This window comes from Strix uralensis, chromosome 2, assembly GCF_047716275.1.
Source record: "Strix uralensis isolate ZFMK-TIS-50842 chromosome 2, bStrUra1, whole genome shotgun sequence".
In the NCBI taxonomy this organism is placed as follows: domain Eukaryota; kingdom Metazoa; phylum Chordata; class Aves; order Strigiformes; family Strigidae; genus Strix; species Strix uralensis.
This window is the reverse complement of record NC_133973.1, coordinates 43,669,617-43,685,188: the sequence shown is the minus strand read 5'-3', so window position 1 is coordinate 43,685,188 and position 15,572 is coordinate 43,669,617. Positions and strand designations below refer to the sequence as shown.

At 36.0% G+C, this 15,572-nt stretch overlaps 1 protein-coding gene across 1 annotated transcript in view; it reads right to left on the bottom strand.

Moving 5' to 3' along the window:
• CFAP47 (cilia and flagella associated protein 47) overlaps nucleotides 1-15,572 on the bottom strand; it is a 347,912-nt gene that overhangs the window by 282,503 nt on the left and 49,837 nt on the right. The window contains exons 25-26 of the mRNA XM_074860922.1: nucleotides 10,919-11,111; nucleotides 9,217-9,426 (exon numbers count right to left, since the gene is read on the bottom strand). Of these exons, the coding sequence (XP_074717023.1) occupies nucleotides 9,217-9,426; nucleotides 10,919-11,111 (403 nt within the window). The remainder of the gene's footprint in view (nucleotides 1-9,216; nucleotides 9,427-10,918; nucleotides 11,112-15,572) is intronic.

Below are 15,572 nucleotides of genomic sequence, written 5' to 3'. Positions count from 1 at the left end.
TTTTTTGTTCCTCTTTCATATTTCCTGCTCCAAACACAACATTCTTAGATACTGCTTTCAGGAGAATTTTTGATTTAATAGAGAAAGGCTCCAACAAAATCCATAGACATCTTTCTATTTGTAAATATTCACATTTGGATTCCGATTTCACAGCTAACCGTTATTTAAATCAACAATCCAGCCCTGTAATGTTTTGGTTTGGTCTTAGGACATGTCAATCCTATTGGAACTTGGCTGGGAGCTGGACAAGGGCCTTGGCCAGTTTCACCTTGTAGCACAGTATTTCTTTTAGCTAACTTCATGATTTCAGCTTTTATTCAGCAGATATCTCGGCAGCAGGACAGTTGGCTATAAGAGGTATACCTACATCTATCTATATGTACAAAATGTACCTTTGTACACGCTCAAACCAGGTGTCAGAGCATAATATTTTTTCTACCTTTACCAAGCCATTTAAAGACACACAGGATCAATAACTACAACACAGAAAAGTTTGCCAACTTCCAACTAGGGACTTCACTGGGATAAATGACAATTCTCAATACTCTGCAGGCATACGTTAGGTTAACTTCAGAACTGGGAGCAGGGGTGGATGAAAGCTGTATGATGGTTAATGAAAGATGGTTAATGAAAGTCTGAGGTGAACACCTCAGACATCTCCATCCTCAATGCTGTTTTGAGCATATGTCGAATCTTCATTCATTCTCTGATTTGCACAGTGATGAAACACAGAGAAGTGTGCTTGAGAACAACCACAGTACATCTTAACTAGTTACTCAAATTCCATGAGTGATACTACACAAAGCAGATACTACTGCACAATCCAGAACATAAAGACCAGCCATCACTACAAAACATCTGTGTATAAATAAATGCCTCAGACCTGACAGTGCTTTTGCAATAGAATTTCCTGCCTGTTCCATGCTGCTAACAATCCAACAAGGGCATACCTCCTCAGCTGCTGTGGTATTGTAGTAAGAGAAATACAGCCAGCCAATAGCAAACACAAAGTAAATATATTCTTAACTAAGAAATTTAAAAGCTTCAGAGCATTCATAAGATGAAAAAAGATTGGACAATGAAGCACATGTGCTGGCTGAGAACAAGCTGTGAAGCAACACCAGAAACTGCAAGCGAGTTGTGAGTAAATCCCTGAATCCCTGCTGCAGGGGACAGAGAACCTCATTTACCAGACTGACCCTTCATCTAGGGAGGTTTGCTGCTTGCCTGGGGCTTTGATCCAGGATGCTGTTGAGAGACCGATGCAGCTTGTCTGATCCTTGGCCCTGCTACTCTTCCACATGGGCACCAGTGAAGCTGATGGGGAGACCTGGAACTTAGCAGGCATGACTGCATGGTGCTGGGGGGCAATAATTAAGGGAATGGGGAACAGGTGGTCTTCTCTTCAGTCATGCTGGTGAGGGAAAAAGAGCTTGAGGATGAGTGGATGGATCCTGCAAGTCAACAACTGATTCTGCAGCTGATATTAACAGCAAGGATTTAGCTGCTGTGACCATGAGATGGTGGAGTTCAGAATTCCAAAAGGAGGAAACAAGGCAAAAAGCCATATCGCAACTCTTGAAATTCAAGAGAGCAGTCTTTGGCCAGCAAAGAGCCACAAAAATGAAGAAGGGACTGAAGACTCGCCATATGGGGAGAGACAGAGTTGTGACTGTTCAGACTGGAGAAGAGAATGCTTAGGGGGATCTTAATCTACATGTATAAATACCTGATGGGTGGTAGTAAAGAAGATGGAGCCAAACTCTCCCCAGTGACGTTCAGTGAGAGCATAAAAGGCAATGGGTACTAATTGAAATACAAGAAATTCTATCTAGTCATAAGAAAAAAAAAAAATTACCATGAGAGTGGCTGAACACTGGAAGAGTCTGCCCAGAGAGGGTTGTGGAGTCTCCATCTTTGGAGATATTCAAAAACCAACTGATTCTGATTTAAGGAGGGCATTTGAACAGGGGACTAGATGATGTCTGGAGGCTCTTTCCAAGCTCAGCCATTCTGTGATAATAAATATCAACTCAACTCACTTATTGGCCACTTGTCCACTCATCATCATTAAGTATCTTAATATGGTATTTCCCCAAAAGTGGGATTTGAAAGGAAACTTCAAGAAGAATGAGTCAGTAGCTAAAAAACTCATCTGAGTTTCAAAAGATGACACTCCATTTGTAAAGAAGCATGGCAGAAAAAACAAAGATGCTAGGAGCTAAGTATTTATCATACACATTTCAGGCACTGAGATATAGGGGACCAGACAGAAAAGCATGCATATTTCCATACAAATATGGCAAATAGAGTATAAAAGACATGTACATTCTGTATGTGCTTAAAATTACCTTGTACCACTGACTTTTATTTATAACACCATATACAAAGTGAGGTTGCAAAACTAAAGTCTTGTGCAACATATTTATTCTGTATTTGCAGTAGAGCTTAACTAATAAGTCTCTGTTATTCTATTAGAACAAAAGGTACCTATATTGCTAGCAAATGTGAAGTTACTAAATGTGTTAAAATATTCAGTGTATTCAGTTTTATAAAGCTTAATAAAGCAAGCAACAAATTTGTTATCTATTCAGTGTTTATTCTCTAATGCATATTTCCAAAGAACACAGAACCGGAGAATGGCCATTAAATATATTGTGTTTACCAACATTTGAAACCTGCTGATCACTAAAAACTAAAGTTCCAATTGTGATGACAAAAAAATACCATTCAACACTGCATATAAAAGCAGTTTGTTCACTTCTGTTAAATTAACTCTGATTTTTTTTTGTTTGTTTTAATGTGTGTGGAAAGACAAAAGAACCTGAATCAAAATATATTTGTTCTTTTTATTTTGCTCTATAGCATTTCAGATATTTTCTAAGTAGAAGTGATTTGTTTTGTATCAAATGTTCTAGAAATACAAGCATAGTTAAATAACCCTTCTTCAACAGTATTAATTAACAGACGCAGAATATCACTAGCAATTTCTAAAGAGAAAGAATCCAAAGCCATTAGGTTCTAACTGACAAATTTCTGTAGCAACATTGCTTGGGTAAATTAAAAAATTATTTAAGGAAAGCTCACACTGCTAGTTCAGGAAACAAAACAAACTACTTGCAGAATTGATTTCTACCAAAAGGAAACTTGACATGAGAGTGAGGCATTTTACACATCTTAAAAGAACAAGAAATAATCTAGACACAGGGAACAAGTTGTAATTTAAAAATAAAAAAATGAAGACCTGCCCGCCTCCCTCTCCCCAAAAATTCTTGAACAGATGACAGAAATGTAAGGGAGAGGAAAAAATGACCCACACAAGCTCTGCCATTTCTATTCACAAATGAGCAGTTCCCCAACACTGAGGAGCCCTTATCCTTTGTAGCAGCAGCTCAGGCTTCCTCAATCAAAATAATACAATAATGAATACCAACAGACACATGGTTTCACACGATATACAAGCCTTATAGCTGGGAAAGTAGCCATGTTTTTTCTAGTAGCAGCAATTATGTCAGGTCTTAATTCCCGAATAACAGACGCTCCAGCTGGCAAGGACCATCAAAATGGTAGAAAGCCACAAGCACAGAAAAGAACAGGAGTGATTCATGAGTTTGGACCATCCTGGTTTTCAAAAGCACTCCCAACTATCTGAAGTAAAATGCCGATATATTGTTAGGTCAGATGAATGAAGTAAAACTCCAATGTTTTCTAGCTCCCTGCTCTCTCCAAATTCAAATGATATTGAAAGAAATTGACAGCTCTTATTCTCTAAGGCATGCCAGCAGAATACATGCATTTGACATTTGCCAGCGGTACCTGTTAAAGAGCTGCATGGTTTAGGCACATTTTCCAACAGCAAAAGGGAATGTACTGTTTCCAAAACAACTGGAACCAATTCATAACTGGGTACCTTTCAGTGATTGTGTCTCAGTTGCATCATGTTGTTATTAGAGGTGAAGATCCCCATCACCCTCTCATCCTGAAGTTCCAGCCATGAACAACATGAATCACATCAGAAATTGCATGAGTTTCCCCAGCTTCCCAGTGGAGAGGAAAAGAAAATGGAGAACTGTAGAACATGGGAGGCAAGGACCTCAGCGCTTTTGTGTCTTCAATAATCACAGCAATTTATCTACCCACCACATGTGTGGGGGCTTTTGCATATTTTGCTGCCCAGAGCACCATTTCCTTTAATTGTGTGACACAACATGTACCTGTTGTGTACTATTTATTTTTTAGAAAAAAAAAAATTAAAAGTCATTTCAATCAGGATGGCAGAAAACTTTATTTCCTGTTAAATTATTTATCTAATCAGCAAATTAAAAGATAAAATAACAGTTAGAGGACAAATATATAAACATGCCATGTTCGCAGAGGCTTTTTTTGGTACAGTTTTTCCAGTTGAAGGAAATAAGTGCCATAGCTAAATATTTATTCCCATTTATTAAATACTTGCTTGAGACATTCTTGGATTTTATGTTATCTTTTATTTCTGTATTCCTATCAGCCTATGCAAGGAAATGTCATTTATTCTGCTTCAGAGTCAAAGGAGCAAAAAGGAAGAATAGAGATTTAAAATAACATTAGGTATTAACTGTAAACTCTCATTTAAGGCAGTCATTAAATAAATATTACCACACTTTCTTATGACCATTTAATGGAAACTGCACACACAGTAAATTACTTGCATAAATGACAACCATGTATCTCTTCAGTTTTCTTTGCTATAAAACATGATTGTCTATCGTTTTTCAAATATTTTCTGCAAAGCAGCCAAATTCAACAATATCTATCCTATACCAAATGTTCACTCTGATTTCAAGAAAAACAACATTATTTTTTAGATGGACTTAATATGGACTACACTAATCAATCCTACTGAAGTTTTAGACCTGGATTTAGAAAAGCAAAACACTGCAGAGCCTAAGTAAAAAATTAACAAAATAGGGTATTTGTCTCGTCAATACTCATGGCTTGAAATATGCCTAGAATTAGTTTTGCTTAGAAGTTAAGGCTCCTCTTCTAAGTAGTTAAATACAGGACATGATGTTTTACCAACATATGAAAATAACTTTTTAACTCACTTATCTTAATTCTATCCCGGAACACAGAATATGAAGTTCAAAATTTTAGTTCAAATAATTTAAAAATACATATTATCACTTTGAAAACTGAAATATAAAAAGATAATACCTGACAAATTAATACCTCTTCAGCAACTGATACTGTGAGATTTCATGGCCTATTAAACAAATCAGGAACCTATTCAAGACCAGTTAGCTTTTATAGGTGTTATAAAAGGTTATAGGTAACATTATTTTATTATTAAAGATCTAGAAGGCCCCAAAATCTGTCTTCCTAAAAGACTCGAGATAACAAAGCAGTTTGAATTCATTAGTTACACAGTTTGAAATAACCTGCTCAAATGCTTAGATAATTAGTTGAATCAGGTTTGAAGTTTCAACACATCACATAGGTCTCCCATGAGGCAGGGCTGGGAAGAATGAGGCTAGATATGCAGAGAACAAGAAACTGCAGCTACAGATTAATATAGAGTCGAATATCAAAGCACATAGTAATATTAACAGTAGTAACAAAACCCAAGTCCGGATAAATTATCATAGACTTTATTAGAACAACAACAATACACTCAGGATTAGAGAATCAGGCTCTTAAACTTTTCCAATTGAAGGAAAGAATGTTTTCTGGTTATGACAAAAATAATTTCTTCCAAAAGCCAATACAAATAATATTACTACACTGACTAACAGCACACAGAATCCTTTTGCTTTGAACTGTGTGCTATTTCATCCAGTTGCATTCAGGTTTTATACCATCTGCTCCTACAGCCCACGCACACATGTAACTGCCTGACAGGAAACCACATACGCATTGGCAAGCCAATGTTATTAGTTCTGTCCTTTAACAAATACCCATCTACTATGTTATAAAATACAACACCAATTTTAAGATAATTTGACATTCCTGAGCATGAATTTTTTCACCTTCACGAGCAGAGATGCCTTTTAAGGTTACTTTGATGACTTTTATTTTGTATCGTTTTTTCAAAAACATTGAGTTTGCCTTTAAATTGAGATTGGTATCCTTTATTTCATTTTAATGGCAAATAAAGAAAAAAGTTTATTGCACAGCAGAAAGGATTATTTCTCTGTAACAAGGTTTGAGAAGCTGCTAGTGTATCATATAAAAACAGTTATTAAAACTAAATATTGTGCCTGCTCAGCAGTTATATTTCAGACCTCATCATAAGCTTAAATTATCTTTTCTCACAATTACTGCAAGCTTTAGCACACATTTATGAACCACATCCCACACAATGATTATATCTTAGTATTAAATAAAATTAACAAGAAATAGATTCTTGGCTGACAATCTATACAGAAAAATATAAAATACTATTCTGAGCAGCAGTAACTGAAAGGTCTGTAACCCCTACATCAAAATAATATAAAATTTAGTTTTATGCTTAGGAGAAAGCCCCTTCTAAGCTGTAGGGCAGAGATATTTAACCCTCAAAATAGTTGCTTTACTGAAAATACTAACTGCAGGAATAACTGAATCACAACAGTACCTCTTTCCTCCTCATGCATACAGCCATTCATCCCAGCAAGGGGAGAGAGAAACAAAAGGGACAAATGCTGAAAATTGTTATTAAATGTTCTGTGCAAAAGTAACCGATTTGATCTCCATTTACTAGTGGCAGGGGAGACTTTCCACATTGCTTTTCACTATTCAAGTTACTTAAAAAACAGCCTACTATTTTAAAAACAAAATAAGATGTATGGATATCATGTTTTCATATATCTTCATCACTAAACAGTGTTTTAATGAGATGAATTTTGGTATGAACACTGCATATAAACTGCTGTCAAACTCTAGGTGTTCTGTCCTAAAGGAATTTAGGTCTAACATGAATTACACCATGTAAATTCCTAAGCATTTTTCAGATGCTTACATCCCCAAATAATTTCAGTTCTTTTGAAAACTTCAAATGTTTTCTGATGTAGTGCACAGGATTGCATTTGAGGAACTATATAAATAAATAAGAATGTAAAGCACATCTGTCCCTTATCCCTTTTCTCTGATAGTGCACGCTTCTGCTGAAGCTGCTGTCCAGAAAGTCCCTCTAAGGTGGTGCAGAAAACACTGAAGAGCCCAGCATGGAGAGAGGGAGGGAGGGAGGGAAAAGACACCAACAGTTGCCATACTTTGCTATCCAGTCCTGTGTCTCATATCAGAAGTATATAAGAAAAGACAGTACCCCACATATTTTTCATACAGGAAGTACAGTCTGAAGTTGAAATGTATCCCTAGCATACTTTTATGAATTCCTAGCATTACACATACAAAAAAAAAAAAAAAAAAACACACACATATATATGCGTATGTATATTCTAGAATCTGTAAACAATAAATTGCATTGATATAGATGAGCAACATCCATGCATGCAGTCTTGCATCACCTGGCTGTTAAAATGATTCATTTTTATCTTATCCTCCAAAGAAAACCTTCACTGATCAGGAGTTGGCCTCTTTTTTTATTTATGAACCAACTGTTTCCCTGTAGAGCTGCTCAAAGATACTGCCCTGCCCCTTGCAAATTTTAAACAGAAGAGTTAATTTATTAATCGCTTAATACTCCCCAGTTCCTGTCTTGAAAAACACATATGCAGTTTTCCTTCTCAGCATCAAAAAAAAAAAAACCCCACCCACAAAGAATCCAAACCAACACAAAAACTACAAGTCAACAAACAAATGAAAGCACACACAAAAAAAAACCCAAACCAAAACAAAAGAAAACCAAACCAACCCACATTCTTCCACCTGAAGGATTCCATATTGATCTTTGGTATGGACAGGAGCCTCCAGATTCCTAATAAGCTGAGTAACAATATTACAGATATTGCAGGAAGAACCAGAGGTCAGGAAATGCCTCAGCTCAGAGGATACAAACTCATAATAGACTCTCCTGCTCTAAAAAGCTTAAGAACAGAGAACATAAAACCAGAGAAGGAAAAAATTAAGGAATAAGATAAAACAACAGAAGATGAGTTAAAAGTGACATTTTTAAAAACTATTAAAAATACCAAAGAAAGAGGGAACACACACACAAAAAAAGGTAGTAGTAGAGTGCGGAGGAAAAGACAGACAACATGAAGAGCAAAAGACTGAAGACTGACATACACTGGGAGAAGGAAGGAGGGATGTACCTTTAAAATTATACTGGGAGATGCTTTTTGCTGGTTACTAGCAAAATTAAATTCTGACTTCCAGTGTAATTCCCCCTTGAAAAGTCTCTCTACCTTTATTCTGAAGTTTGGATGCTCAGGGAATTAATAAACCACATGTATAAACAAATCATATGAATAAACCACAAACATTCTCAAAAATTTAAAAAAAAAATAAAAATAAAAAACCACTAGTACTGTTGCACAGTTCCACATAGTACAGATAGTTTTTAAAATAACCTGAATCTCTTAGAGACAGCACCTGCAATAGAGTAAATAGAGTTACCTACAGTAGAGTAAATAGAGTTACTCAGAGATGCTTCTTCTTGAATTCTTGGGTGCCAGAGGAACACCTGAGAGGTGCTTTTGAGAGAACTGAAAAAGGGAGTAATCCTTTGCAAGATCCCTCCACTGCAACTTTGTAAAAATTTGCAGATAGTTGATGAGAACCACAAGCTCTTCCAGATACCAGAAAAGAGACTAAACATTTCATTGTTTTAAAAAATGAAACATAAGAAAAAGGCTCAGTGGAATATAATTTCACAGTTTGGCTCAACCCAAAGTCGGATCACCTTGAAATCCAGCATGAAATGGACCATAAAATTTTAATAGGGTATTTTTCAAAAACCAAAATATTTTGCAATAGAAAACATTGCCATTTGCTGAATGAAGACCATATCCCTCCAAAGCAATCTGAAAAGATTGAAGTAGACATGAGAATTACTAGTAGATAAGAATGAGTTACAAGACTTAAAGAAGGACACTTAGATGAATCTTACCTTTGAGACCAAAGCTGAATTTCGTGGTTTTGAATTGTAATTCAATTGAAAAAATAAATACATTTCTGTGTTTCACTTTTTCAGAATGATTCTTGTATGCCTTTACCCAACCATTATGAGTTGTGTCTTATATCCAACTTTGTCAGTTTGGACCCTGCCCCCAAGTGAATTTGAATTGCACACATTACCTGTTTTCTTCTTCATCGATGAAGAACATACTCCCTAAAAATGACACTGGCCTAGATGACCTGAAGCTGATTTGACAAATTAGTTTCTTATTTGTGCCATCTGATGAAAGAACAATATTTCGTCCTTCTGGGAATTGTACAGAAAAAGGATAAATCCTGTCACCATCTTCAAGTTCAAGCTCTGGAAGTTCAACTTGAATTCGTGATTGCCTGTGTTAAAAAAGTAATGGTGTTTGCACTCACAGGATGACAGTAATAAAGTTGATTCACAGATTCACACATTTATGAAAGCACTTTTCACAGTTAAACACAGAAGAAAAACTTCAGTTTTGGAGTATAAATCAAGTGAAACTAACTATAGAATTAAAATTCCTTTAGCATTTAGATTCTAGTTTGTTTTCTACATATGTATCTGAACATTTTATACCGACCCACAATAGTTCAACATCCAAATGAAGAGTAATTTCTACTAACAGTGCTACCAAGGGCATAAATATTACTTCCTTACTTTATGTTTCCTAAGCTTAAAGCTTCCACTAATATTGAGAAAACTGCATTATTGCACACAAGTTAAAGCAAGTTTTAACACAGGAATATTAAGGGAAAATTCGTGAAGTAAAGTTAAGAAATATCAAGGGTAAATTTGTGAAGTTATGCAACTTTAGGTTCCAGTTCTGAAGGCAGTCAGTCCAGGCCCAGATGGAATCCTTTCAGTTCCAACCACTGAGTTACTGACAGTAGACAAATCACTCAATAAAATACTAGAACTCAAATGAGATAAGAGAATAATAATTTGAAGGTAAAGTTACTTTCATTAATTTACATCAAGTTAAAGAGTTTTGCCCCAGTTTTTCTGGTATTGAAATGTTACCTACATAAGCATAACAAACTAATATTACTGCTCTTTACTAATTACAAAGACAAAAGTTATATCTTAGAGACCAGAAAAGCACACTTCGAGACATATGTTCACAAGAGTGCTTGGAAAGATTAAAATATTAATATTTCTATCAAATTGAAATAGGTGTGGTGCTGGGTTATGCTACATAATAGGAAGATTACAAAAAGGCTATCTTATAAATTCAAATAACAAGATAAAGTGGGTGATCCACAGAGAAATGAAAAATATATGGATTATTTATTATATTAAGTGACAGGATTAAAACATTTGTGCTGTTCTTTTGGTACTAAAATCTTGATTAGGAAGAAAAAAAAGGGAGGAAAAAACCAAACACACGCCAAAAACCACCCCACCAATTGTTCATACAACAGCTAGGTGTTAAAACACCACTTTTACTGTGGAGTAAAGAAAATAAAACAGAAAGATTTTATCTGATCACAATGAGAAAAAATAAATAAGACTATGATCTTTGTATCTGGCTAAACTTAACAAAATCCTGGTAGGACTCCCTTCTTAATTTTTGTGCTATTCAAAGTAGTTTTAAAAACATCTGACAGAGTGACTATATCAGAAGATGATCACTTCATGAAGCAGGAATGTTTTGAGGACAGAACATAGGCTTGTTGAATGTACAGCAATATTAATTACATGAATTTTCTCTTAAATATGCAGACTCTTTCCTCTGCTAAGCTGAAAATTAATACCAAACTTCACAAACAAAAATTAATTCACTTTTTCATAAGAAAACAAAACCAAGAATTATTCAGGATTTCTGTAATAAATTTATTTTGATATTTTTACCTTAAATAATCTTGTGGAATAATATTGATGGCTGTTTCAGTTTTCATATCCAGAGGAACTGGCATCAGCATTAAGAAGGGGGGATCAAAATTTATTTTTGGTGATTTCACAGTGCCAGACAGTGTTATTTTGTAATGCGATGGATTATCATTTAGACACACTGACATTTCAGATGCATATGTCCCAGGAAAAGCTGTTAAAAATATATATATATATATTACCATCAGTACTTGCAACTAAAAGTTATAGTAAGGGGGGGGGGGGGTGCCTTTTTTAAAAAAAAAAAGTCATCAGTATTGCTTTCTTACTCAAATCTTACCATACAGTAAATGTTGTATTAAAGTTATTCATTAAGAAAGGTTAGAAGACTTGCCTGTAGCAAACCAGAAAACCTTTTTTTTTTTTAATTTGCTGAAAATTTTTCCAAGTCTGAGTTCTTCATTTAATGTATTTATATTCCTTTATATATAACATCAGTGTAGCACTTCTCAGAATTTTAAGAATTGCAGTCATATTATAAATTACACTAATCAACACAGAGAATGCTGATTTTATAAAGGAATAAATATCAGAAGCATCTGGCTGCCAAGACAAGAAAAAGTTGGTGCCTTTTAATATGGCAATCACTACATTTTAACAGATGACTCTAAAACCTATACTGTTGCCAAGTCTGCCTCTCACAAGCCAGCAAGACAGGTTCTACCCTCCACTGAGAGCATCTCCCATTTCCATGTGTTCTGCCCTTTCTTACGCCATCTTGCTGACTGTTGCAAGGCAGTTTTCTCTAGCATGGAAAACCACATTTTCTTTCACTGATACAGGGAGCGAGGTGCTTCCTTACACAACCATTACACTATCAAAATGGTGTTCCAAACCATGCAGTGCCATTTACCAAATTTTCAGTCATTTCCACCTCCTGAAGAGCTAGCAAAATAAACAGTTTTGAGGGTCAGCTAATGAACACCTCTTGTATTTAGAAACAAACCTGCATGATGTAAGAAAACCCAAAAAGTTTAATCTTTACATTTTCATGAAAAACACCTTTCCCTTCGATTCCCCTCTGTCATCAGATTAGTAAGTATGGAAACACCCTCACCTAATATTTAAGAAGGAAAGAGATAGCAAAACAATTAATTTTGCATTTTATGTGTCTGTATGAGCACATATGTGTCACTGCAAACAAAATACCATGACAAGCTCTGCTGAGATTAGCTCAGATAATTATTTTTACAGCATGAAAAAGAGCTGCCATTGTTTACATACACAAATAAGAAAACTTAGTGTCTATAAAATATTTTGTCTTATTCTCCCCTCATAAGAGCCAATTTCTTCATGGAGATAACAGAGGAGCTTCACAGAACCCTGTCACCAGAACAAGGCCCTTTGATTCAGACCAGAAAACATAAAACTGGCAAAGTTAAAAAAGCAGATGAAATGGGAACTTGCTGCAGTGTTTATGACATCTGGCTAATGGAAAGCAACTTCAGGAGCTAATACAGCTGAGAAGGCTAAGAGGCTTGTGCTTCTATGTTTTGATACAGCAAGAACACACCTTTTTCTAGCATTTAGCTCTTTTATGAGGGAAAGGTGAGAGAACATCAGAAAATGTCATGGAGAGGTATGAAAAGCCCAACAGGTTGATTTTGACATGCTTGTAAGAAAATACATTCTATACAAGTTACTCATACATGAGCTAGAAAGTTTACTGTCCTACAGCTGTGCTCTGAACTATGTTTCTGGTATCCTATCTTCATGCATATGTATGACACATGGTAAAGGGAAGTGAAAGACCATAACCAACAAATGCCATACAGGTGGAACACCATGAAGGAAGAAAACTAGAGGAGCAATATGTCAGCACCAAAGCATATGCAATTTTCACTAACTCACATTTTAAAATATTCATATTAACCTTCAAAAGTTAGGAAAGAATGGTGTTAAGCTTTCCTCATACAAACTTTTAATCCATACTGCACATAACAATTCTAACAAATCCATTAACTACATGATCACATCTGTTTGCCATAGAATCCCTGACTCACTCAGAAGGCAGGACAGTGCTTATTCTGTATTACTGAGCACTCTGTTACTCCACACGTTTTACTAACATGAGAATTCTGCATAATATATAAAGTAATACTTTATTGCTTATGTCAGAAACTCCAGGATGTTGCAATACTGTCCTCATTCTAAACAGACACAAAGACAAAAAAAAAGTGAATTATTTCATTAAGTTTTGTTCATTACTTTGTAATGCCTAGAACCAAGGATTTCATGATATTTCATGTTAAATTACTTTGAAATTAATAAGAATTATGTCCTGAACTAACACCTGAAGTAATGAATTTATCCTATTAATCACACCTTTCATGACTATTATCAAAGCTTGTGCTGCTGATACCATTCTGATACACCACCATTAATTTCTATAGGACAAACAACAAGCAGTCCAGCAGATGTGAAAATTTTCCTTAGGGAGATTTGATGGTATTTACAAATCTGCCAATCTAAATTTGCCAAGGGCTAACAAAATCTGTCGAATTATATGGGAAATTTCCCCTTTGTCTTTTCTAGATATATTTCACAGAATCACAGAATCATCTAGGTTGGAAAGGACCTTGAAGATCATCTAGTCCAACCGTTAACCTAACATTGACAGTTCCCAGCTACACCATATCCCTCAGCGCTATGTCAACCCGCCTCTTAAACACCTCCAGGGATGGGGACTCCACCACCTCCCTGGGCAGCCCATTCCAACACCTAACAACCCGTTCTGTAAAGAAATACTTCCTAATATCTAGTCTAAACCTTCCCTGGCGCAACTTGAGGCCATTACCTCTTGTCCTATCACTTGTTACTTGGTTAAAGAGACTCATCCCCAGCTCTCTGCAACCTCCTTTCAGGTAGTTGTAGAGGGCGATGAGGTCTCCCCTCAGCCTCCTCTTCTCCAGACTAAACAACCCCAGTTCCCTCAGCCGCTCCTCGTACGACCTGTGCTCCAGACCCTTCACCAGCTTCGTTGCCCTTCTTTGGACACGCCCGAGTCATTCAATGTCCTTTTTGTAGTGAGGGGCCCAAAACTGAACACAGTAATCGAGGTGCGGCCTCACCAGTGCCGAGTACAGGGGTAAGATCACTTCCCTGTCCCTGCTGGCCACGCTATTGCTGATACAAGCCAGGATGTCATTGGCCTTCTTGGTTACCTGGGCACACTGCTGGCTCATGTTCAGAATGTTTATCAGGAGAAATAAGCATTCATTGTCTTACCTTAGAATAAACTCTGAATAAAGGAACGCAACTTCTCAAAGTACATATATTATTCATCAGCTGTTTCATTATCAGCCTAATTAGCACTAGAAAGTCCATCCAGTTCAGAGTGCCTTACTCCCTAGCATGCTTCCCTGGGACCATACCTTATGCAGATTCCTTGTTAATAGAAACATAAACAGATTATATTTCTGCTGAAAGTCAGTTATACACATATCCAAGTTCTCCTCTCGATACTGCTCACACATTTCTGGAGGAGAAATATTTCCCACTCTACGTGTTTTAGTTGCAATTTAAACTAGCAGCAAACGCTAGTTTAAACAGCTGCCTTTTTAAGGATGTCCATATTCCTTGTTCCTCTCTAGCAGAACAAATCTATTTTTTGATTTTTTTTCCACCAGAAATCTTAACTGTATAATAGCACGTTTGTTAATCTTTTGAGTGTGTGGGAAGAAAGTAAAATCACCATCTGCTCTTCTCACCCTAAGTTTGTATTACATTGTAATTCAGTTCCTAAACTTGTCTCACAAATAAACATTTTTAGTTTAGTTGCCTTGGACTTTCTGATATTTCATGCTTTATTGCATATATAGCCCTCAGCATAAATGGGTGCCAATGAAGAATTTGCATACACTGAAATACTGACTTCAAAGCAGAAGCAGTAGAAGTCCCAGGTAGTTAAAACTTAAAGGTAAACCCTACAAAAAAATGAAGAAAAAAATTCAAAAGTAAACTAACAGTTTTTCCTCAGAAACTGTTAAAGGGCATAGTTATTTTCTATCTTACTGTTGCAGGAAAAAAAAAACCTAGAAGACAGAGGTCATGATGGTCATCTGTGCCCATTACATAATCATCACATCTTCCAGGGGCACTGAACTCCTGGTACTCATGGGTGCATTTGTGAGTATTTTTCCACACAGGATCCCAGAGCACATATTTATTGTGATTTACTATGCTGCAGAAAAGTTTTTCATATCACAGTAAGATATAGTGAAATTTCTTGTACACTGTTAAAGCATTATATTGTAGTACAGCAAAAGAGGATCATATTAATATACCTCCAGTTCCTGAGAATCTCTATGAAATTTACTTTATTTTTTTAGCAGGTAGCATCATATTACCAAGGATTATACAAACTCCTGCATTTAATGTAACACTGTAGCTTACTATAGCATTTTGCACTCTTATTATAAATGTTGCAGCATATTTGAACAAGTTATTCTAACGCACACTCAAAGTTCATTTTAAGGTTTGTTCACCCCCACATACCACAACTTTACAGTACAAACCTATGAAGGTGATTAGCACACAGTATTCATTAACTAGGTCTCCTGTGTGGGTTTTGATGTATCTAATGTTCTCTTACAAGAAAGAGTAATTATATTCC